This window comes from Schistocerca cancellata, chromosome 2 (genome assembly GCF_023864275.1).
Source record: "Schistocerca cancellata isolate TAMUIC-IGC-003103 chromosome 2, iqSchCanc2.1, whole genome shotgun sequence".
In the NCBI taxonomy this organism is placed as follows: domain Eukaryota; kingdom Metazoa; phylum Arthropoda; class Insecta; order Orthoptera; family Acrididae; genus Schistocerca; species Schistocerca cancellata.
In genome coordinates, this window is record NC_064627.1 from 349,925,203 (window position 1) to 349,951,787 (window position 26,585).

The window sequence follows — 26,585 nt, forward strand, 5'->3', positions numbered from 1 at the left end:
GATTGGAAAGACAGAGTGCGTTAAAGAGGAAATAGGTTTCTTGGGATATATGATAAGTGGAAAAGGTATTCTGCCTGACCCAGGCAAGATAGCAGTCATTGAAAAATTTGAGGCTCCAAGAAACAAGAAGCAGTTGAGATCGATGTTCGGTCTTTTCGGCTTCTATAGGCGTTTTGTTAGTGATCAGGCTTTTCACCTCCTGCTGAAAAAGAATACCCCTTGGGTTTGGACAGTAGAATGTCAACAGGCGTTCCACGTGCTTAAACAATCTTTAATTAATAGTCCTATTTTACATCATCCTGATTTTGAAAAACCATTCTGTATGTCTATTGATGCTAGTGGCTATGGTATAGCTGTGGAGATATTCCAAGTAGAAATAGAGAACGAACAAGAAGTGCACAAGACTATAGCTTCCGCAAGTCGATCTTTACAGGCAGAAGAGAGAAATTATGGCATCTCAGAGCTGGAAGCATTGGCAATTGTATTTGGGGTGCAGACATTTGAGCAGTATCTATTAGGTCACAAGATAATTGTTTACAGTGACCATAAGGCGTTGACCTTTTTAAAGACCTGTAAGTTGAGGAATGCTCGTTTGGTAAGATGGTCATTGTATCTCCACCAGTTTGACCTTGAGGTTAGATATATTCAAGGGAAAGATAATTTGGTAGCTGATGGGTTATCTAGAAGTGCGGAGCTCTGTGATGACGCGGGAATTACAGCAACAGACCTAAGTGAAGTACGAATGTTTGCGTTGCACCAAGTAAAGGAAGAAAGTGCGTTGAAGAGGGTGATTAAGAACTTGAGACGTGAGCAGAATGCAGATGACCAGCTGAAATTAGTAAAGAGCTATTTGGGATGCGAACTATCATAAGGTTTCGCAATACTACTGTCTGCATAAAGGTATTTTGTTTTGGAGGAAAAAGGTAGGTGTTTCTGAGTGGAAGCTGTGCTTTCCCTCACAACATTTAGACTTACTAATCGACTATGTACATCTGAGGAATGGGCACTATGGGGCAAAGAAGTGCATTGCAAAATTAAAAGAGAAGGTTGTGTTTGACAACATGTACCGCCATGTTGCCAAGCATCTAGCATCTTGTGTAGTGTGCCAGAAAGTCCGTGCTGCTAACACCAGAATACAAGGGGATATGCATTTAGTAGAGCCCGTGGTCTAGGGGGAGCGTCATTGATTCATAATCAAAACGTCTTTGGTCCCGGGTTCGATCCCCACCACTGCCTAATTTTTGATAAATAATCAGCATTGGCGGCCGAAGACTTCCGGCATAAGAAGTCACCCTCATTCTGTCAACGGCCTTGTCAAAAAAGTTGGCAAAAGATGCCGGAATAGTCCCCGACACGAATCTCCGGGAGGGGACTCCCAAGAGGGAGGTTACCATGAGAAAAAGATTGAATAATCAACAAAAGGATAACGTTCTACGAGTCGGGGCGTGGAATGTCAGAAGCTTGAACGTGGTAGGGACACTAGAAAATCTGAAAAGGGAAATGCATAAGCTCAATCTAGATATAGTAGGGATCAGTGAAGTGAAGTGGAAGGAAGACAAGGATTTCTGGTCAGATGAGTATCGGGTAATATCAACAGCAGCAGAAAATGGTATAATAGGTGTAGGATTCGTTATGAATAGGAAGGTAGGGCAGCGGGTGTGTTACTGTGAACAGTTCAGTGACCGGGTTGTTCTAATCAGAATCGACAGCAGGCCAACACCGACAAAATAGTTCAGGTATACATGCCGACGTCGCAAGCTGAAGATGAACAGATAGAGAAAGCGTATGAGGATATTGAAAGGGTAATGCAGTATGTAAAGGGGGACGAAAATCTAATAGTCATGGGCGACTGGAATGCAGTTGTAGGGGAAGGAGTAGAAGAAAAGGTTACAGGAGAATATGGGCTTGGGACAAGGAATGAAAGAGGAGAAAGACTGAGTTCTGTAACAAGTTTCAGCTAGTAATAGCGAATACCCTGTTCTAGAATCAGAAGAGGAGGAGCTATACTTGGAAAAGGCCGGGAGATACGGGAAGATTTCAACTAGATTACATCATGGTCAGACAGAGATTCCGAAATCAGATACTGGATTGTAAGGCGTACCCAGGAGCACATATAGACTCAGATCACAATATAGTAGTGATGAAGAGTAGGCTGAAGTTCAAGACATTAGTCAGGAAGAATCAATACGCAAAGAAGTGGGATACGGAAGTACTAAGGAATGACGAGATACGTTTGAAGATCTCTAACGCTATAGATACAGCAATAAGGAATAGCGCAGTAGGCAGTACACTTGAAGAGGAATGGACATCTCTAAAAAGGGCCATCACAGGAGTTGGGAAGGAAAACATATGTACAAAGAAGGTAGCTGCGAAGAAACAATGGGTAACAGAAGAAATACTTCAGCTGATTGATGAAAGGAGGAAGTACAAACATTATTTCGGGAAAATCAGGAATACAGAAATACAAGTCACCGAGGAATGAAATAAATAGGAAGTGCAGGGAAGCGAAGACGAAATGGCTGCAGGAAAAATGTGAAGACATCGAAAAAGATATGATAGTCAGAAGGACAGACTCAGCATACAGGAAAGTCAAAACAACCTTTGGTAACATTAAAAGCAACGGTGGTAACATTAAGAGTGCAACGGAAATTCCACTGTTAAATGCAGAGGAGAGAGCAGATAGGTGGAAACAATACGTTGAAAGCCTCTATGAGAGTGAAGATTTGTCTGATGTGATAGAAGAAGAAACATGAGTCGATTTAGAAGAAATAGGGGATCCAGTATTAGAATCGGAATTTAAAAGAGCTTTGGATGACTTTCGGTCAAATAAGGCAGAAGGGATAAATAACATTCCATCAGAATTTCTAAAATCATTGGGGGAAGTGGCAACAAAAAGACTATTAACGTTGGTGTGTAGAATATATGAGTCTGGCGATATACCATCTGACTTTCGGAAAAGCATCATCCACTCAATTCCGAAGACGGCAAGAGCTGACAAGTGCGAAAATTATCGCACAATCAGCTTAACAGCACATGTATCGAAGCTGCTTAAAAGAATAATATACAGAAGAATGGAAAAGAAAATTGAGAATGCGCTAGGTGACGAGAGAGGCAATTCTGACGTTACGGCTAATAATGGAAGTAAGGCTAAAGAAAAATCAAGACACTTTCATAGGATTTGTCGACCTGGAAAAAGCGTTCGACAATATAAAATGGTGCATGCTGTTCGAGTCTCTGAAAAAAGTTGGGGTAAGCTATAGGGAGAGACGGGTCATATACAATATGTACAACAACCAAGAGGGAATAATAAGAGTGGACGATCAAGAACGAAGTGCTCATATTAAGAAGGGTGTAAGACAAGGCTGTAGCCTTTCGCCCCTACTCTTCAATCTGTACATCGAGGAAGCAATGATGGAAATAAAAGAAAGGTTCAGGAGTGGAATTAAAATACAAGGTGAAAGGATATCAGTGATACGATTTGCTGATGGCATTGCTATCCTGAGTGAAAGTGAAGAAGAATTATATGATCTGCTGAACGGACTGAACAGTCTAATGAGTACACAGTATTGAGTGAGAGTAAATCGGAGAAAGACGAAGGTAATGAGAAGTAGTAGAAATGAGAACAGGGAGAAACTTAACATCAGGATTGATGGTCACGAAGTCAATGAAGTTAAGGAATTCTGCTACCTAAGCAGTAAAATAACCAATGACGGACGGAACAAGGAGGACATCAAAAGCAGACTCGCTATGGCAAAAAAGGCATTTCTGGCCAAGTGAAGTCTACTAATATCAAATACCGGCCTTAATTTGAGGAAGAAATTTCTGTGGATGTACGTCTGGTGTAACGCATTGTATGGTAGTGAAACATGGACTGTGAGCAAACCGGAACAGAAGAGAATCGAAGCATTTGAGATGTGGTGCTATAGACGAATGTTGAAAATCAGGTGGACTGATAAGGTAAGGAATGAGGAGGTTCTACGCAGAATCGGAGAGGAAAGGAATATGTGGAAAACACTGATAAGGAGAAGGGACAGGATGATAGGACATCTGCTAAGACATGAGGGAATGACTTCCATGGTACTAGAGGGAGCTGTAGAGGGCAAAAACTGTAGAGGAAGACAGAGATTGGAATACGTCAAGCAAATAATTGAGGACGTAGGTTGCAAGTGCTACTCTGAGATGAGGAGGTTAGCACAGGGAAGGAAGTGGTGGCGGGCCGCATCAAACCAGTCAGTAGACGGATGACCGAAAAAAAAAGAGCCAACTGAAGCCCTAGAATTACTGGCTTGTGATTTGTTTGGCCCTCTTCCTGCTTCGAGAGGTGGGTGTACCCATGTTTTTGTTGTTGTGGATGGATTTAGTAAATATGTTAAGCTATGCCCAATTAAAAGAGCAAATGCAAAAACGTTGGTAGAAAAGTTGGAAAAAGATTTCTTCGTGAACGTTGGCGTTCCGAAGAATGTGCTGTCAGAAAATGGGCCTCAATTTACTTCTGATAGATTTAAGATTCTGCGTATTTCCCCCCAAGGCAATATGAGTGAACGTATTATGAGAGAACTGAAAAGGGTTTGCAGGACTTATTGTGCTCGGAAGCACTCAAGTTGGGCAGAGCACATGAAGTATTTTGAGAATGTAATTAACAACTTAAGGCATGATGCAACAGGTTTTGCGTCTTGCGAATTGATGTTTGGCCAGGAACCGCACAACGTGATTGCAGATATGGTAGAATTCCCTATTCTAACGCTAATATCCACAGACGAGAAGAAGTTAAAGGCTAGGGCAAATGTAAGAAAAAGAGCATTGGAAAGGAAGAAGCGTCATGACGCAAAAGCTGTACCCATCAGTTTTGAAATAGGTCAGTTAGTCCTTGTCAAAACCAAGGAAAAATCAAAGAAAATAAATGCAGAAACAAAGAAATTCATGTTCGTATACCAAGGACCTTTCAGGATTATAGGAAAACCACATGCTAATGCATATAGGCTAGAGTGCCCTAAGAGTAAAAGATATTAGGTCTCAGGAACGTGATCGACCTAAAGAAGTTCATAGATAGTGATTGAATTCTGTAGGGAGGAGGTTGTTCTGTAACCTCTACACAGTGTGGCAGCTGTGCAGTCCCAGCTGTGTGAGATCTTCTTTCCCATTTCAGGTCTCACTCATTCTTCATCTTTCCTATCCACCAAAGTTTCGACTCGTTCTTTGCAATACAAAAATTTTCCGTCATGACTATCAAGCCATGAGTTCTGTAGCCATTCTATCCACCGATTAGTGAAGAAAATACCTAATGTGACAAACCTAACAGTGATATAAACAATAGAGAAGTATGACTTAATTAAGATACAAAGGTATTTGAGTAACAAGTACGTATAGAACCCTGGTAATATTATAAGTACAAAGTTGTTTTTTTATTGGAAATGGTCCGTCAACAGTAATTTAAAAAGTTATACAAATTCATGTACAAGCAGGATCTGAAGTGGCAGTGAGACCTAGTGTATGCATTAGAGCTGACTAATTAATAGTAAGAGAGAGTGCTTAGTGTTATGAAAAATATGCAGATAAGTTGTAAGAATAAACTCACCTTGTGTAGCAAGGAATGGCAGTGTAATAGAAGTGAACAGTGTTTGTGGTTGAGAGGTGAAGGACACGTCTTTGAAATATTTATAAGGTTGGAGCTGGCCATTATTTTGGTGTTGCGTGTGCGGTGACACACCTACAGCTATTGAGGTTATGAGTTGGAGGCGTGAATGCGACCATAGGTACCCTTATATTAGATGAGACAGAGCAGCTCATGGTGTCCTATAGGTTTAAGGAATTTAGGATTACGCTCGTCCATAATTAATTAATGCACTTTAGTGGTACGTCGAGAGAGACTACCTGTGGTTTCAGCGTCCGATCGAGTGGAAATGGATTGCCACGTGAGAAAACTGATCAGCTGCAATACACTATAGATATTAAATAAATGTGCTATCCTGTGCTTTAAATTTTAATAGAGTGAGTGTTAAATAAGTACATACACTAGCAACATAATTGAGTAGCATAATGGCAGACTTGAAACATTATTTATAGCTCAGCATAAATACACTTCGATAAAGTAAGTACATAATCACAGATGTGGAACTGACACAGCAGCAGAGGACCAATAAGTGGATTTAGTAGTAAACTAAACGTAGTGTGTTTCGAACACTCAGAACTGTACTATTACCACAAGTTACTCACATGTACAAAGAAGCTGAGAAGACAACTACTAATCAAATATACTCATAATATCTCTAAGAATAAGGTAATCGAAAATGAGTCAGCTAAATAAATAAAATACAAATGTATCAGGAATGTACCGAGCATTGGTTCAGTGTTCCGGCCCGGAAATAATAAATTGAAATTAAATAGAATTTATGGTTGTATGCCTTGAGCATAAATTTTCTCAAGTACGTGACTAACGGCATTTTGAGACATTTGTTTATCGATTTTATGACAGTTCAGTAACTTTGAACTTTGAAAACGTTCTGTTAACTTTGTTCCAGTAACATATTGAAAGGTAAAATGTATATATCCCCATTTCATTGTGACCCACCCTTAGATATTAAGTGAACAGAGTCTGAGGCACTCTTTTTGTTTGTTCTACAGGACAAACCAGATAATGGCAGCCTGGTAGCTGCGTGAAAGCGTGGAGTGACTTGGACACAACTCACAGTGACCCCTCCCCTTTCCCCATGTAATTTAGAGTGAACGTGAAGCACGCACACCATAGCAACTTCCCCTCCTCTACCCTTGTGAATGGAAGTGTAGAACGCCAGCCAAAAAACGGCCACAACCACGTGTGTAAAAATGAAATTGTCATGATTTGTGAAATTTTCTTTCAGGTTTAGAAAAGACTGCTAAGATATAATTATCTGTTTATGTATCATCAATAACTGTGTTATTTCTTTGAATTTGTGTATGTAAGAATGTATTTAATGGATTTAAGGTTTTCATAATTTTACATATTTTATGTGTTTGTCTGTCTAAGGCAATATGTATGCCAAGGTGTTTCATTGATTTTGCTTAAATTTTGAGTGGTAATGTTGCTTAAGAGGCGGAGAACATGCCAGCAATTTAAATAATTGAAGTAGGTAATCAGTTTTCTTTTTAATATTTCTAAATGTTTACATTTAAATTTTAATTTTTCATAGGGAGTTAAGCTGTACTCTTGCTTCCCTTTTGTAATTATTTTTTTTTCTTTCCCATATACATTCAAAAAAGAAATTTAAGTAGAGGGTGAAGTAGGGAAGCAGCCTACTCACGCCGTATAAAATTCACATCAGTCTTTCCACTGTGTGCCAGGATAGTCCGCTGTAACTAGCTCTGACGTCATAAATGTTGCGCAATACTTTAAAAATCAAGTAAATAAGCTGAAACGTTTCTAGCATGTGAGGAGTAATACTAAATCAATATGTGTTGAATATCAGTTCAATAACTTTAACCATTTTCGAAATTAGGACGTTTTTCTGTAAAAATCATTGGCGCAACAGAAAAGAGCTAGAAAATTAAAAATTTATATTTGGATTCCTTTTGCATAATAATGTAGTAGAAACAGTATTCTGGATCTCACAAATTAAAATTTTAGTTGAAATTCATGATTTTCTGGTTTTTATCTGAGAAATTATGGAAGCAAGATAGATTAAGTATGCGAATAAATAAGGCTAGGATGTTTAAATTTAAGCAGAAAGGAGATTCGCTATAATCATAAAGATGTGAGAAGTTTCAATTGAATAACTATAAAACTATAGCAATAGCGTATCTCCAAAGAGCAAGTTCAGAGCTCGTCTACTGCGTGTAGTGTAATTAAATTAATTCTCTCTCCCAAAATATTTGACTTAGCCACATCAGACTTTTATTATGATTACTTACCTGTGTGCTGAATGCACATTTAAATTGAGAGCTTCATCGGCCATCAGCAAAGGAAGAAATGATTTATTCGATAACTTAAAGTGGTGCATTACTAGCCCAGCGGCTAGTCGGGAGAGCGGAATTGATCAGGCGTTCCCTTAGCCGTCCGCACCGCGGCTTTATATATAAGAACGCGGCGCGAGTGAAGAAGGCCCCAGTTCTCTCCAGACGCTGAATAGCACACCACCTGTACCTGGAGACGCGTCGCGTCGGTATCATTGCTATAAACAGCCTCGGATGGCGTAATAAGTTACTCGGGATACGCGTAACCATGAAATCGTTTTCGAGTGAAGTTAATACGGGGATGACTTTAATGATCTATCTTCAGTTTGCGTATGTCGTATTTTCACGTGCCGTCGCGGGACAGACATTCTACCATTATTTAGTGTGGCGTTTGATGAATATTATCATCAAATTATGGCGAGCATTCACTTAAACAGTTAATTTGAACAGCTATAGTTGCATCCGCCCATTACACTCTGAACTGCTCTGTTAGTTGGATTGTGTGGATTCTTTTTGGTCTGTGACTTTCAGAATATAGTGAACATTTTAGAGAGAATCGTTTTTGAATATGAATCCCACACAATCTCCTAATTCCTAAGAGCTATAAGCTGTAGCTATAAGTGTATTTCTCAGATGAAGTGGGCACTAGGAATTCTAATTACAGGTTTCACGTTTTGCTAATCACTTTCTGGTTGCCAATATTGTAGTTAGAGAGCCAGTGTTGAGAACGGCAAAAGACTGCATAAATAATAGGAACATTTAACAACAATTAATTCCACCCGCCGCCCCACATATGTTTAATTGGCCGGGAAATGCATCTTTTCTACATAACATTCTACAAAACATTTATAAACCAATAAATTCCACCCGCCGCCCCACAGGCTACCTGCAGCACTCCGTGGCCGTCTCTGGGCACTGATGGTGAGATATCGGTCTTATTGTGGTGTTGTACACTGTGTACGTCCCGTACTGTAGCGCCTGGACACGTTTCCTGTCTGCTTGAATCGTTGCCATAATCTTGAGATCACACTTTGTGGCAGACGGAGGGCCTGCTGTGTTTGACCAGCCTCCAGTCGCACTAGTATTCTACCCCTCATAACGTCATCATTATGTGTACTTTGAGCTATTTTCAACACACATTAACCATTAGCACGTCTGGAAACGTCTGAACACTTACTCGCTGCACCGTACTGTGACATGCACCAACACACCTCTGCGTATGTGGACTGCTGACAGCGCCACCGTGCGACAAGCGCAGGTGAAATGCACCGCTTGGTCATACCCAAAGGAGATTTAAACCCGCAAACCGGCCACCAGAGTGTTGTATCACGATGTATCAGCATTATCCTTAATTTGTGAGAATGAGTGTAGTAAAAGTAGCTGGATACATCACCCACCAGTCATAAAACCGCATATAATGCAAAATAGACGGATGTATTATGTATCCGGCCACTTTGGTGTTGCAAGCCAGAATGTTTTTGTTCTGAAGCACTTACAGTGATAGTAACATTGAGACATTCTCGAGTTGGAGGGAACGGTGTGGGGAAACTCACTCGTCCTGGGTGAGGTTGGCCTGGTGGTAGTAGGCGTCGGTGTAGTTGAAGAGCTCCCGCTGCGTCTTGGTCTCGCTGCAGATAGTGACGGCTGGGAACGGCACGTCCCACACCGGCGTCGTCGTCTCGGCTAACGTCACGATCACCGGCGTTTCTTCCCACTTGAGCCACACTCTCCGTATCAGGTTGCTGCACAAGGCCAGGCTGATCGCGAACAGGAACAGCCACAGCAACCTGCCGGCACAACAACGAGACTTTCGAGTGGCGCGCCACGGTATCGTCTGTGACTTCTCTGCATCAATCTACACAGTATTCTGCAAAGACTGAAGTTCATAGTTATTAACTTACTTCAGCGAGTCCTGCATCTACTGAGACCTATCCCTGTGCTAGGAGAAAAGTTAGATGAACACACACACACACACACACACATATATATATATATATATATATATATATATATATATATATATATATAGAGAGAGAGAGAGAGAGAGAGAGAGAGAAGCTTTTTTATATCTTTTCACATGCTCCAGTTCAACCACTGTACCTTATCACACACCCTAGTCGTCTATATGTGCCCTTACATTTACCATCCAATCAGTAGAATCAGCCAAAATTATGAAAAGAAGGAAACAAGAAAGACTGGGATTAATGACCCCGTCGACATCGGGGTCGTTATAGACGTAGAACAAGCTCGGAATCTGTCATGGTTGGGGAAGGAAATCCTCTGTACCCTGTCAAAGTGTTGCTTGCCAACCTCGTATTGGGCAGCTGTTGTGGTCTTCAGTCGAGAGACTGGTTTGATGCAGCTCTCCATGCTACTTTATCCTATGCAAGCTTCTTCATCTCTTAGTAACTACTGCAACCTACATACTTCTGAATTTGATTCGTGTATTCATCTCTTGGTCTCCCTCTATGATTTTTACTATCCACGTTTCCCTCCAGTACTAAATTGGTGATCCTTTGATATGTTAGAACGTGTTCTACCAACCGATCCCTTCTTTTAGTCAAGTTGTACCACAAATTCCTCTTCTCCTCAATTCTATTCAGTACCTCTTCATTAGTTACGTGCTCTTCAGCATTCTTCTTACGGATTGGGTTGAATTGAGTTGGGGGAGGAGACCAAACGGCGAGGTCATCGGTCTCATCGTATTAGGGAAGGATGGGGAAGGAAGTCGGCCGTGGCCTTTCAAAGAAACCATCACCTTCTATCTAAAGCTATTTAGGGAAATAACAGAAAACCTGAATCAGGATGGTCGGACGCTGGATTGAACCGTCGTCCTCCGGTATGCGAGCCTAGTGTGCTAACCACTGCGCCACGTCGCTCCGTGACTGCCTTACGAGTTAAACTGCTAGGATATTTATGGAGCGAAGCAGTGGCTAAAGTTTACCCAACGTATTTCGGCTTCACCGCATGTTGTTCGCTACTACGAAGACGTCAGTGGTTTTCATTCTGTCGTCCATGCTTAACGAGTTCGACGAAGGTGATGTGACCCCATACCGCTGCTCTGACTTACTACATTCTGCTGAGTCTACTGCCTCGCGACTGCCGACCGCTGTGGTCGAGCGGTTCTAGGCGCTTCATTCTGGAACCACGCGGCTGCTACGATCCCAAGTTCGAATCCTGCCTCGGGCATGGATGTGTGTGATGTGCTTAGATTAGTTTAAGTAGTTCTAAGCGTAGCGGGCTGATGGCATCAGATGTTATGTCCCATAGTGCTCAGAGCCATTTTGTCGTAACACCACTTAAAAATTAACAACAATATTGCGATTTCTTGAAACTGGAAGGACTTTTTGAGACCTTACCCACCTACACACGTCTGAAATAGACATAGGTGTACACTTAATTTGCGGTTCCTCGTATTTATAACTACCTTCTATCTGTTTTCTTTTTCCTTTCTCTCCTATAATTGGTGCTTCATCTTAAGAACGATATCTTAACCTGAAGCAAGTTGAGTAGCTATACAGGATGTCCCAGGAGGAACTATCAGTGATCAGGGATATGATAGGGACGATCTTTCGATGCAAAGAAACTTCATGTGAACATACGTCCTACTACTAATGGTTTCAGACACAGAACGCATCGCTATTTTTCTGTATCATTCATTACATTGTCAGTTTACACATGTACACATGTACAACAGTTACTAAACATTACGACATGCGTTTTACAAAGTATCAGTTGAAAAATACGTATTGATGGTGGGATCTTCGAACCTTTATTGTGAACTGTAAAACAGCTGTAATGTGACGTACGCGATATTACTTAGAGATGACCGCCTAGAAAATACGTATTTTTCAATTGAGACTTCGTAAAATGCTTGTTGTAATGTTTACTGCCTGTTGTAAGGTGGACATCTGACAATGTATTGAATAGTGTAGAAAACAAATAACAATCTACATTAAATGAAGACCCCACGGCTGAGATACACTGAAGCGCTAAAGAAACTGGTATATGCATGTGTATTCAAATTCAGGGATATATAAACAGGTAGAACACGGCGCTGCGGTTGGCAATGCCTTTATAAGACAACAAGTGTCTGGCAAAGTTGTTAGATCAGTTACTGCAGCTGCTACGATGGAAGGTTATCAAGATTTAAGTGAGTTTAAACATGGTGTTGTAGTCGGCGCACGAGCGATGGGATACTGCATTTCCGGGGTAACGATGAAGCGGGGATTGTCCCGTACGACCATTTCATGTGTGTGCCGTGTATATCAGGAATGCGGTAAAACATCAAATCTCCGACATCGCTAGGGCGGAAAAAAGACGTTGCAAGAACGGGACCAAGGACGACTAGAGAGAATCGTTTAACGTGACAGAGTGCAACCCTTCCGCAAATTGTTACAGATTTCAGTGCTGGCCCATCAACAAGTATCGGCATGCGAACCATTCAACGAAACATCACAGATACGAGCTTTCGGAGCTGAAGACCCACTCCTGTACCCTTGATTACTGCACCAAACAAAGCTTTACGCCTCACCTGGGAACGTCAACACTAACACTGGACTGCTGATGACAGGTAGAATGTTGTCTGGTCGGACGAGACTCGTTTCAAATTGTATCGAGCGGTTAGATGTGTACGGGTATGGAGACAACCTTATCAATTCACGGACCCTGCAGGGGACTGTGCAAGCTGGTGGAGGCTCTGTAATGGTGTGGGGCGTGTCCAGTTGGAGTGATAGGGGACCCCTGATACGTCTACATACGACTCTGACAGGTGACACGTATGTAAGCTTTCTGTCTGATCACCTGCATCCATTCATGTCTATTGTGCATTCTGAAGGACTCTGACAATTTCAGCAGAACAATGCGACACCCCACAAACCCAAAATTGCTTCAGAGTTATCCCACGAACACTCTTCTGAATTTAAACACTTCCACTAGCGACCAAACTCCCCAGACATGAACATTATTGGGCATATTTGGGATGCCTTGCAACGAGCTGTTCAGATGAGATCTCCACCTCCTCATACCTTTACTGAGTTATGGACAATCCTGCTGGATTCATGGCGTCAATTCCTTCCAGCACTACTTCAGACATTAGTCGAGTCCATGCCACTACTGCGTGCTCGCGGGGGCCCTACACGATATTAGGCAAGTGTATAAATTTCTTTGGCTCCTCAGTGAACGAAGGATTGTACTTTTATGGTAACAGAAAGAACGCTCTATGTCGGTCTTCACGGAAAGAATGGGGGAAATCCAAGGTTTGCTTGAACTGTTTGCAATACACCCGGTAGGCCCGTTGCTTTGCGGCTTCCTACTCTGAGTTGTTTTTATAGTGATAGTATTAATTTGAAGTGTGATAACAATGTGATCCGTTTAGGATCTACAGAACGTGTGGATCGTCATAAGATGAAGGTGAGATGCCATCTGTTAATCAGTCAGCTAAAAAGATAAAAAGCTTTGACGAATAAGTAATATTGCAGGGCAATATCTCATGAATTAGGCAGTGTCTGCAAATGCTCGTTATTTTCGTGTTTCAGATTAATCAGTCCCATGAAAGAAGACAGCTTATCAATTTGTTAGGCTACTGGAATGACAATCTTCATATTTGCCCAGCTTAATTTCGGTGATATTAATAACTAGTAGAGGGCTTGGGCATGACGACTCCAATGCCAGAGACTGCTCTTTACGGTACAATGTTAGAATCATAGGAAATGAAAGTGTGAGTGGAATTCCTGTTTGACAAAAGGTCTTCATTGCTTTGCATGGAATCATCGTCAAATGTGCAACAGTGATGCAATATTTTGTACTTGCGCTGAAGTTTTAGGGACTAACGGAGCGAATGAAGTTATTATTTGTTGCATTACTGTGTGAGTGAAATCCTTGATCCAACAATAAGAGTACTTGTAATGTTCTGTGATCGTGCACAAGACAGCAAAAGACCTATGCAGTGTTCATATATCGTCAGTACCTCTTTCATACTGTTAAGAAATTAGATAGTGTCAGAATAGTATTTTCAATCAGAGGAAACTCTAACATGGAAAATGATAAAAACTTTGGTTTGATAAAAAAGAAAGTTTTTGCAACATTAAAAAATGCTTTTGAAACCACAAGAGTGAATCTGATGCCTTACAAAGTAATTCCTGTTCAACGAGAAAGTATACGAAACTGAACGACCTTCTTGAAACAATGTTACAAATCACAGTGTTCTTTCAAGACACGGCCGCTCAGAGAAGCTCTTGTTGTGAAGGAAGATAAGCTCTTTCTATCCCTTATAATCCAGCTTGGACTCCAGTAGCATTGGTGGGCCTGAAGTAGACGTCGAGCCTGAGTATCAACCGCAGGCACCTGACAAATCCTTATGGCCTCATCGAGCATATGATAGTGCTGTGCAATATAAAATTATTGAAAGACAAATCACGTTTGTTTTGCAAATGACTAATTCTGAGGGTATGTTTCCAATGACTAATTCTGAGGGTATGTTTCCAGAGTTCCTGCCAAGACGTCACGAAAAATATGCAGAGTTTAAATAACTTAAACGGTTTTGTGGTCAAGGCGCAAGAAATTTCTATTCCAGTGTACCACATAACGAACCAAAATCAAACCAACAAATAGAAGGTACGAAAACTTAACGAAAAGTGATGGTCTTACTACATTCTTCTCGTGGTAACGATGTGCGTCTTTTGCATCTATTGTCTTTTTTATCATTTAGTTTCAATCAGTTTCTTGGTTGCACTTGATTGGTGTATTTTATGTATTTGTTTGTAATCTTGAAAATTTAAATAGACGCTCCAGAGAAATGTACGTTACCTGGTTTTCTCTGTGGGCTGTTCGTATGTTCTAGATCGTAAATCGTTCGGCATAGAGCGTACGTCCATTTTGGCTTCAAATGATCTTTCTGTCATATCCGTGAATGTAGACCATTCCTCCTGATATACCCTGTATATTCGGTTAAAAGTAGATCATGTGCGGCAGCCATCTTCACCTTAGCCTTTGTTTGATAGATCATGGGCCAAGACTCGCTTTCATACATATAATTGCACTCTTACAGTGATTTTCGATTAATTTACTTCAGATTATGCATCTTCTAAGACGGTTTTGCGTTAAATACTTCGTTGCAGAAGCTTGCACACACGTAATTTGTGCGAGTTGTGTGAGAAAAGTAATGGGACTGACAACACAGCAATCGATCTGGCAAACACTGTGTTGTTCTACTTGTGTAGACCGATGTGTTCACCCCCTCCAGTTACTCAGTCAATGTTTCAGATCCGTACAACCGTCATGTGATTTTTGAGAGCACCATGAGTGAAGTTTTATTATTGTTGTGTGTTACGAAAGTGGAACAGCAGAATGTAGAGCAACGTTATGCCATCAAGTTTCCTGTTTAACTTGGAGAGTCAGCGTGTGTGACCTTGGATCATTCCATATCAAATCATTTTTGGAAGGCCGAAAATACGTTGAAGATGAACCTCACTCAGGGAGACCTCCAATTTAAAAAACCGACGACAACATCGAACATGCGCGTGCTCAAGTGAGATCAGATCAACTTTTAACAGTAAAGATTTTCACACATGTGAAAAATTTGTGCCAAAATGTCACCGAGAAACCTCACAACTAAGCAGAAGAACAATCAGAGAAATGTGTGCTTCGACTTTCTAGAGAGGATTGCCAATGATCATGAACGGTTCAGTCGTGCAATCGCAGGTGGCGAATCCACGATTTATGTGTATGATCCTAAGCGGCAAAGTGAGAACCGGCACACTGAAAGAGCTCTTCCACCAAAAAAAGCTCGAATGAGCAAACTGAAGACCAAAACAATGCGGATTTGCTTTTTGACCGTAGAAGAATCGCGCATAAAGAATTTGTTCCTCCGCGACAAGCTCTCAAAGAAGTGTTTTACAAAAAACTGTCCTCGAAAGGCTCACGAAAAAGGGGAATCTACTGAGACTGGACATTGCACACAAGTGGAGCTGCGTCATGGCAAGACCCCGCTTCACATGGCCACTCTTATCACAGAATTTTTGACTTCAAAAGGCATTCCCGTTCTTCCACAGCTCCGCTATTCACCTGCTCGGAGTCCTTGCGACTTCTTCCTTTTCAAGAAATTCAAAATTATCTTACAATAGCGTCATTTGGGGACTCTGGGGAACATTCAAAAGAATGTGTCCGACGTGTTAAAGTCCCCACCAGCTGGAGCCTTTCAACTCTGCTTCGAAGAGTGGAAACAACGACTCCGCCGTTGTATAGCTGCCGAAAAGGACTACTTGGAATGGGACAATATTGTTGTTTTAAAAATATAAAACCTTTGGTATATAAACATTGAGCCTTATTGCTTTCCTCTCACACACGCACGCCTCATACCATATACCGTGTGTTTTTTGATGGACTGAAGCAGCTTATACAGTTCATAAGCTTGCACAAAACTACCATATGCTTCACACTAATGCTAAATCATGCACCGTCTTCAATCTTCTAGCTGCTTGTACAGCCGCTTTGAGATTCTCCTCGATGCTAAGGTCATTTTATTAGCGTCTCACACTCAGATTCTTACGCTTTCCTATGACGCGCTCGAGTTGACGAAACTGATACGTAATGAAGCGCACGGCCCTGTCAGAGACAAATAAGTTTACGACAGAATGTCGAGCAGGGGATCTGCGACAACATGTGAATAATAAGATGACCTATTCTTTCCCCTCATTACTTGCTCGCTGATATCGACAGCTCATTTGTTTTTGAAAATTCTTGTTGGTTCACGCGTTTCGGGTATAGAGGAATTAATGTGAAACAGAACTGTGTATAAAATCTTTTTATGTTATGTCCTGATGATGGATTGTATCCGAAACGAGTAAAGAAGTAATACTTTTTTAATGTGATCTGTTATTATTAGCAACCAAATAAAGCGGTGAAAAAAAGCGTGGCCTGAATTCTTCGAATCTTCTCAGATCCTCCAATCAAGATAATCTGCTAATGAATCCAGATCGATGAACAATATTCAAAATTGAAATGGTCCTTAAGATTTTTGCGATGTTTTGTTTCGGACAGATGCTTTACGGGTGTGAGTACCTGCGGGGAATGATCGCCGACCTTGAAATCATGTAACATGCAATCATTTCGTATATTTACGATTATCACCTTATACTTCCTTGAGTCGGTAAGTAGCTGTCAGTACCTGAATAAAGCACTGCTCTTCGTAATTTTAAAAGCTGATGAAGTGATCAGAACATATTCTGGAAAGGTTATTCCACTTATGGAAGTTACAAAACATACGAGCTCAAGATAATATGATTGAGCTACGCATTAGATGTCAGCCACCGATTTGACTTCATTGCTACAGCGACATTCGGTCCCATCGCAATGCAATGTTTCCAAGCGGTAGGAGAAAGTCTTTCTATTTAGCGACGTGACGGCATTGTGTGTTCAACCAAGAGTGAAAGTAAAACAGCGGATTTCGCGGCTCCTACTGTTTCCCTCTCGCCGGACGAAATTAACGAACTGGTGCTACTTGTAGAAGCATTTCCACGCGAGAGCTCGCAGCCAACACGTGCTGCGCTGCAGCCGTTTCATTGGTGGCCAAGAAGATGGTAGTCTTGAGGACACTTCCGATATTAGTAGGCAAGTATGAAAGTCTCGTGCCGTTGAGTTATATTGCTACCTCGTCTCTAAAATAGAATTCACCTTGTTACTACGTCTAGAGTGGCCTGTGTGTTCCACAAGGTCTTGTATAGTGTACTGTGTAGTGTACTTTCCACCACTGTTCGGGATTCCCTGTCATAATCAACTCCAGTACCGAAAAATGTAAATCTCAGCATAAATTCGGTAAGGACTTTAATCCCTCGGAACTTATCCTTTACAAAATCTTCAACATCTTTATCGCTGCTAAACAAGTAGTACATTGGAGTTCGCATAGTTGTTGCAGTCTTCTTCAAATACCGGTTGTCCCAATTTACACACTATTGTTGAGCAGGAACCATATTGCCTTTCTTCCGGAATATCCATAAAAGGTTCTTAGCCACGACAATGGAAGAACCACCGACTTTCACAGGATGTGCCCAGTGGATTCAGTACCCAGTTTGCCATGGAAGGCACTGAACCGAATAAGACAGGTGTGGCCACAGTGAAGACAATAATGATTAGGTGGGACCTTGGAATCAAGAATGATAAGTGTGACTGTGCCGCTGTGCAGAATATGGAGCATTTGCTCGCCTGTCCAAACTGCCCTTATAGGTGCAACCCCGAAAGAAGCCTTGGACGTGGCCCTATTCTGGGCTGTAATATTGTGACCTGGTTTCCAGACACGAAAAACTAAGTAAAAAAAATGTAAGTCTTCCGGAATCTCCCATTTAGGTTTGCTAAGCACCTCTGCTACATTTTCTGATGAGCTGTAATGATTTGTTTCCGTCTTAACAATGCGTCCATAAATTCCATTGAATTACGTAGTCATGACAACTTGATAAGGACTCCAGACATTTAATTAATATAAGGTACAAGTCGCTCTATCGTCTTGTATGCAGTTTCCTTTGTTAGAATCTACCTACGCCATCTGTATCTTTTATTCACCTCCATTCCAACCAGAGCCACATGCTCGAAGCATTGCACGTCGCTTCGTAGCATTCATCGTCACTGTCATCATCATCATCATCATCAACACTAACAGGGACAACGTCATTTATTAATCATTGCTGGTTGTAGTCTCTCATTCTCCCAACTGATTTCACGTGTTCGTCTTGTTTCACATTGTAGATATATCATCTTATTAATTAATAATTAATTAATAAGGTGAATATTTACAGTTTCTACAAGCTGTAGAGTATAAATTATATGAGACAGTCTCGTTTCATGTTGCTTTGCATCATCACAAATATAACTAATATAATCGTCATCATCATTATCATAATCAAGGACAACATGACATGAACTGCTGGTTGAAGGTCAGTTCCAGATTTCTCTATTAACTATTACTTTTAGCTTTTCGCGCTGATTTTGTCCTGCTTGCTTCTCTATGTTGACATTGTGTCTCCTTTTAGGTCATCCTCTGCGACTATTATTATCAGAAAGAAACCGGCCAAGAATCTCCTCAAGCTATCTCCCATCACTTCGACTCAACTTGGTATGTGCTCAGAACATCTCCATTTCAGTCTACATCTACACTTATGTTAATAAATTAAGGATAATGATGATACATGGTGAAACAACATTCTGGTGGGCGTTTTGCGGGTTTAAATCACTTCGGGGTATGACCATGCGGTGCATTTGACCTGCGGTCGCCGCACGGTGGCACTGGCAGCAGTCCGCATACGCAGAGGTGTGTTGGTGCATGTCAGAGTACGGTGCAGCGAGTAAGTGTGCAGATGTTTTCAGACGTGCTAATGGTGACTGTGTGTTGAAAATGGCTCAAAGAAAACATGATTGATTACTCTTTGAGGGATAGAATACTAGAGCGACTGGAGGCTGGGCAAACACAGCAGGGTCGTAGCACGGGCCCTCCATGTGCCACAAAGTGTGAACTCAGGATTATGGCAACGATTCCAGCAGATAAGAAACTGTCCAGGCGCTACGGTACGAGACGTCCACAGTGTACAACACCACAAAGAGACAGATATCTCACCATAAGTGCCCGCAGACGGCCACGGAGTACTGCAGGTAGCCTTGCCGGCACCTTACTCCAGCCACTGGAACAGTTGTCTCCAGACACACAGTCTACAGACGACTGAACAGACATGGTTTATTCGACCGGAGACCTGCGAGGTGCATTCCACTGACCCCTGGTCACAGGAGAGGCCGTAAAGCCTGATGTCAAGAACACAGTACATGGTCATTGGAAGAGTGGTCCCAGGTTATGTTCACGGATGAGTCCAGGTATAGTTTGAACAGTGATTCTCGCCGGGTTCTCATCTAACGTGAACCCGGAACCAGATACCAACCCCTTAATGTCCTTGAAAAGGACCTGTATGGAGGTCGTGGTTTGATGGTGTGGGGTGGTATTATGATTGATGCACGTACACCCCTGCATGTCTTTGACAGAGGAACTGTAGGAGGTCAGGTGTATCGGGAGGTCAATTTGCACCAGTATGTCCGCCTTTTCATGGGTGCAGTGGGTCCCACCTTCCTCCTGATGGATGATAACGCAAGGCCCCATCGAGCTGCCATCGTGGAGGATTACCTTGAAACAGAAGATATCAGGCGAATGGAGTGGCCTGCCTGTTCTCCAGACCTAAACCCCATCGAGCACGCCTGGGATGCTCTCGTTCGACGTATCGCTACACGTCTTCAAACGCCTACGACACTTCAGGATCTCCGACAGGCACTGGTGCAAGGTTTGGAGGCTATACCCCAGCAGCTGCTCGACCACTTGATCCACAGTGTGCCAACCAGTTGTGCGGCCTGTGTACGTGTGCATGGTGATCATATCCCATACTGACGTGGGGGTAAATGCGCAGGAAACTGTGGCGTTCTGTGGCACATATATTTCGGGACGGTTTTCTCAAGTTATCACCAATACCGTGGACTTACAGATCTGTGTCGCGTGTGTTCCCTATGTGCCTATGCTATTAGCGCCAGTTTTGTGTAGTGTCACGTTGTGCGGTACCACATTCTGCAATTATCCTCAATTTAAGAGCATGAGTGTATATTCGGCACACAGCTGTGAAGAGCAGATCGTAGGATTCTTGCGTTGTACCACACGTTGCAGTGTCCTCCTGTTCCATTCGCCTATGGAACGCGGCATATATGACAGCTTAAATGCCTCTTTGCGCGCTTTAATTATTCTAATATCTTCTTCGTAGTTTCTACGGGAGACGAACAAGCATCTGCAGCGTTTTCCTGTATTCCTCACTTAATAATTTACTTGAAATTTTCGAAAGATATTGGCGTGTGTCTTCAAGCGTATGAGAATTCAAGTTATGTAGCATTTTTATGAAGATCCACTGTGGATCCAACAAACCACGTTAATGATACCCGCCTTTGTATACGTGCTATGTCCGCTGCTATTTGTATGTGCTACTCACCCCACAATCATAAACTATATTCTGTGACTAGTTGCACAAGCATTGTGCATACAGTCTTCCTTCTAGACTGCATTTTACTAGTATTCTACAGGAGTCTGCCTCCTGCCTTGCGTACGACTTAGCCTATGTGATAATTCAATTTTTCACTTCCGCAAACATGTATTTGAGCTGACTATTTGCATGAGTTGACTGATTTAAAATCTAACTTCATGATATTTTAGTCTGCGCTTTGTAAAGCGCACAGTTTTGTATTTCTGAACATTGAAATCTACTTATCAACCTCTGCATTACTTTTAAAACAGTATTTACATGTGACTGAATATTTATGCAGCGTTTTGTGTTGGTAACTATTTTTAGATAATTGCAAAAAGTGTGACGCTACTAATAATATTGTCAAGAGATCATTAGAATATTGAATGAACCGCAAGAGTATCAATACACTTCACTTAAGCGTGCTTGAACCTATTTCTACATCGGTGTTTGACTCTTCATCCATATAGGATATGCGGCGCCCTCCCTTCAGTTCCAAAACAGTCACAATCACTATCTTGAAGCCCTGTCTCTTCTGTTATCCCTACGCTTGTGTTTTTGTACCTCTATGTTCCTTCTTCTGCTTGTTGGACAGTATTTAGTTTTTGCATTTCGTAGTACTTTCTAAAACAACAAAAACGATACACAACGAATGAATCATTCGAATGGGAAATAGATCAGTAGATGTAATGTACATGTACAGACAAACAGATGATTACAGTTTCAAAAAACTTGGATAATTTATTCAAGAGAAAGAGCACAAACTGAACACTTTAGTAACGCGTCGGCCCACCATTGGTACTTACGCTAGCAGCTGTTTTACTTGGCAATGACTGATAGAGATTTTGGATGTCCTCCTCGGCGATATTGTGCCATGTTCTGTCCAACTGGTTCGTTAGATCGTCAAAATCCCGAGCTGGTTCTTGGGGTCTGTCCATAATGCTCCAAACTTTCTCAATTCAGGAGAGATCCAGACACCTCGCTGACCAAGGCAGGATTTGGTAACAACGAAGAAAAAACGTAGAAACACTCCCAGCGTGTGGGCGAGCATTATTTTACTGAAACGTAAGCCCAGGATGTCTTACGATGAAAGGCTACAAAACAGGGTATAGAACATCGTCGACGTGCCACTGTGCTGTAAGGATGCTACGGATGACAACCAAAGGGGTCTTAGTATAAAAAGAAAATGGCATCCAAATTATCACTCCTTACTAATGGGCCTTAAGACGGGCTACACTGATGATGCAAAGCAACATGAATTGAGAATGTCTTATATAATTGATACTCTACAGCTTGTAGAAACTGTAAATATTCACCTTATTAATTAACTATTAATTAATAAGATGATATATCTACACTGAGTTTAGTATCCCACCGCTGCTCTCCAGACGTCTTCCGTTTGAAATCTCGTTGACGGGAGTACGAGGGGCGCTTAATAAGTAAGCAAACACATCTTTTTTCTCTGCCTGTTTCGGATGAAAAAATTAGGAAGTTATTGTGGGACATGGTGGAATATTCTCACATCAGGTCCTATAGTTGCATGAAGTTTCGGTAGCTGGTGTCGCCTTACGCTGCCTTCGAAAACGCGTCTGTAACGGATGTGAATTCCCGACAGAGAGCTAAGTTTCTTTTAGTGGAAAACCATACTATTGTAGATATTAGTTGACTCTTGCAGAGTGTCTATGGAGACCTGGCTGTGAACAAGAGCACGGTGGGTCGTTGGGCGAGGTGTCGGTCATCATCGCAGCAAGGTCGCGCAAACCTATCTGACGTCAAGGGGGCTGGTGGGCCACACACATATGTCACTCCTGGAATGTGACAACGTGCTACCACTCTCATCCGACGTGATCGATGGATCACAATCAGACAGCTCACAGCAGAATTGGACGTCTCCGATGGTAGTGGCCAATACTATCGTCCACCAGTTGGGGTGCTCGGAAGTGTATACCTACTCTGTTCCTCGCCGCCTAACATAAGACTTCAGTCTTCTGACTGATTTGATGCGGTCCGCCACGAATTCCTCTCCTGTGATAACCTCTTCATCTCAGAGTAGCACTTGCAACCTACTCCTCAATTATTTGCTTGATGTATTCCAATATCTGTCTTCTTCTACAGTTTTTGCCCTCTACAGCTCCCTCTAGTACGATGGAAGTGATTCCCTCATGTCTTAAGAGGTATCCTATCATTCTGTCCCTTCTCCTTATCAGTGTTTTCCACTTGTTCCTTTCCTCTCCGATTCTGTGGAGAACCTCTTCATTCCTTGCCTTAACAGCCCACCTAATTTTCAACATTTGTCTGTAGCACCACATCTCGCATGCTTCGATTCTCTTCTGTTCCGGTTTTCCCACAGTACATGTTTCACTACCATACAGTGCTGTACTCCAGACGTACAATCTCAGGAATTTCTTCCTCAAATTAAGTCCGATATTTGATATTAGTAGACTTCTCTTGGCCAATAATGCCTTTTTACTATAGCTAGTCTGCTTTTGATGTCCTCCTTGCTGCGTCCGTCATTCGTTATTTTATTGCCTAGGAAGCAGGATTCGTTAACTTCATCTACTTCTTGGACGTCGACTCTTATTACTCCCTCTTGATTGTTGTACATATTGAATGTATCTGACCCGTCTCTCCTTATACCTTACCCCTACTTTTTTCAGAGTTTCAAACTCTTGCACCATTTTACATTGGCGAAAGCTTCTTCCAGTTCGACAAATCCTATGAACGTGTCTTGATTTTCCTTTAGTCTTGCTTCCATTCTAATCGCAACGTCAGAATCGCCTCTCTCGTGCCTTTACCTTTCCTAATGCCAAACTGATCGTCGTCTAGCGCATCCTGAGTTTTCTTTTCCAATCTTCGGTATATTACTCTCGTCAGCAACTTGGATGCATGAGCTGTTAAGCTGATAGTGCGGTAATTCTCGCACTTGTCAGCTCTTGCTGTCTTCGGAATTGTGTGGATGACGATTTTCCGAAAGTCAGATGGTATGTCGACAGTCTTACATTCTACACACGAACGTGAATTGTCGTTTTGTTGCCACTTCCCCCAATGATTTTAGAAATTCTGTTGGAATATTATCTATCCGTATTTCTTTATTTGTTCGTAAGTCCTCCAAGGCTCTGTCAAAGTCCGATTCTAGTACTGGATCCCGTATGTATTCTAAATCGACTCCTGTTTCTTCTTCTATCACACCAGACAAATCTTCCTAATCAAAGAGGCTTTCAATGTATTCTTTCCACCTATACGCTCTCTCCTCTGTAATTAATAGTTGGTTTCCTGTTGCACTCTTAATGTTATCATCCTTGCTTTCAATGTAACTGACGGTTGTTTTGACTTCCCTGTATGCTGAGTCTGTCCTTTCGACAATCATTTCTTTTTCGACGTCTTCACATTTTTGCTGCAGCCATTTCGTCTTAGCTTCTCTGCAATTCCTATTTATTTCATTCCTCAATGACTTGTTTTTCTGTATTCCTGAGTTTCCCGGAACATTTTTTTTACTTCCTCCTTTCATCTAGTAATTGAAGTATTCCTTCTATTATCCATGCTTTCTTCGCAGTTACCTCCTTTGTACATATGTTTTCCTTCCCAACTTCTGTGATGGCCCTTTTTAGAGATGTCCATTCCTATTCTACTGTACTGGTTATTGAGCTATTCCTTATTGCTATAGCCTTAGAGAACTTCAACCGTATCTCGTCATTCCTTAGTACTTTTGTATCCCACTTCTTTGTTAATTGATTCCTCGTGATTAGTTTCTTAAATTCCAGCCTACTGTTCATCACTACTATATTGTGTTCTGAGACTATGTCTGTTCCTGGGTACGCCTTACAATCCAATATCTGATTTCGGAATCTCTGTCTGACCATGATGTAATCTAAGTGAAATAGTTCCATATCACTCAGCCTTTTCCAAGTATAACTCCTCCTCTTCTGATTCTTGAACAGAGTATTCACTATTAATAGCTGAAACTTGTTACACAACTCAATTAGTCTTTCTCCTGTCATGCCTTTCCCAAATCCATATTCTCCTGTAACTATTTCTTCTACTACTCCTCCTACAACTGCATTCCAGTCTCTTATGACTAGTAGCTTTTGATATCCCTTTACATACTGTATTACCTTTTCAATATCCTCATATACATTCTCTACCTCTTCATCTTCAGCTTGCGACGTCGCCATGTATGAGGCCATAAAGAGCACGGAAGGACCATCCGTGCGGAGTTCCTTGCTCGTTACGAGGCTGTTGGTGACAATTTTTTTTGAATATCGTCACAAACGATGAAACATGGGTTCATCACATCCAACTGGAAACAATGGGAAATACATGAGTCGAAAGCTGTAACCTCAGCCGTTCAAGTCAAGGCGATGTCTTCTGCGACTCTGTGTCATTCCGTTTATGTCCGCTGCCATGGGGCAACGATCAAGTGTAGCGGGCCACCCTCCGGAATTTGAAGACTCGACTTCAGCATGTTCATCACCACAGAAATGGAAACTAACTTCTCCTGCTACATGACAACGCAAGGCCTCACACAAGTCTGTGCATCCGGGAGGAGCTCACAAAACTTCACTTTACTGAGCTTCGTCATACACCCTACAGTCCGGATTTCGCTCGTTCCGACATCCTCTGTCCCAATGAATGATGCACACCACGGAAGCAGTCGAAGCATGATGGAGAGGTTGCTTATGCGATAATACGTTGGATCCGATGTCAGTAGTACCATGCTGGCCTACAGGCCCTTCCAGTAAGGTGGCGTAAGGCTGTCGCATTGAACAGAGATTATGTTGAAAAAAGTAGGGTTTTGTAGCCCAAATATTGGGAAATAATATGGTCTAATCGAATTCTGAGTAAAGCCAACTTTATGTATTTCATTACTTAGTGAACGCCTCTCGTTGAATTGTCTTCGGCGATGAATCCCATTTCGTATTGAGCCACCATATGCCTTGAGCCCATTAACACAATATTTCTCTTTCGTATAGTACGCAAATCTTGTAATTTTCTTTTCAGTTACATATACAAAAATTTAAACCATGTTTATCAATTTTAGTTACTTGGACGGCAGATTTTCTAAAATTTAGCTACTCAGCGTCCGGTCTTCTTCAGATGTAACATACAGTTTACCCAGATAAGCAGTGTCTTACATTTAGCACATTGCATGATATTTTTCATATTTCTGTCCCACTTTCTCCATTGTGCAGTGAAATAACTTTTAATTTGTAAATTACTTCTATTAAACTAAGAAATAGATGAATTTTTATATTTTCATTCTTTGCACTCAGCTTAGTACATGGCACGTTTTTAAGGAAGCTAGAAGAAGATAGAAGACATTTCTGATGCCACTCAAAGTTATCAAATATCTCAAGAGATAAGTTATTTTGAAATAAATTGTGTCTTCCTTTAACAGTTATCACTGGAATACGAGTAAGAAATTTATTTTTTTACTGTTGAGTATCTATGTCATACGTATTTTGAAAGAAAACTTCCATTCCCATGATCAGTACATTTAGATTTGTATTTAAAGGTCTTACGAAGAGAGCAAGACAAAGAAAAACAAGGAGAAACGTAAAAAATGATTGGACAAAAATATGAGAACACCAAAAACACAAAATAAGCAACACCTTTCCATGCCTAATATGG

The 26,585-nt window shown here is 41.6% G+C and overlaps 1 protein-coding gene across 1 annotated transcript in view; it reads right to left on the reverse strand.

Moving 5' to 3' along the window:
• LOC126153937 (pickpocket protein 28-like) overlaps nucleotides 1-26,585 on the reverse strand; it is a 164,765-nt gene that overhangs the window by 95,640 nt on the left and 42,540 nt on the right. The window contains exon 3 of the mRNA XM_049916103.1: nucleotides 9,480-9,713. Coding sequence (XP_049772060.1) covers nucleotides 9,480-9,713 — 234 coding nt within the window. The remainder of the gene's footprint in view (nucleotides 1-9,479; nucleotides 9,714-26,585) is intronic.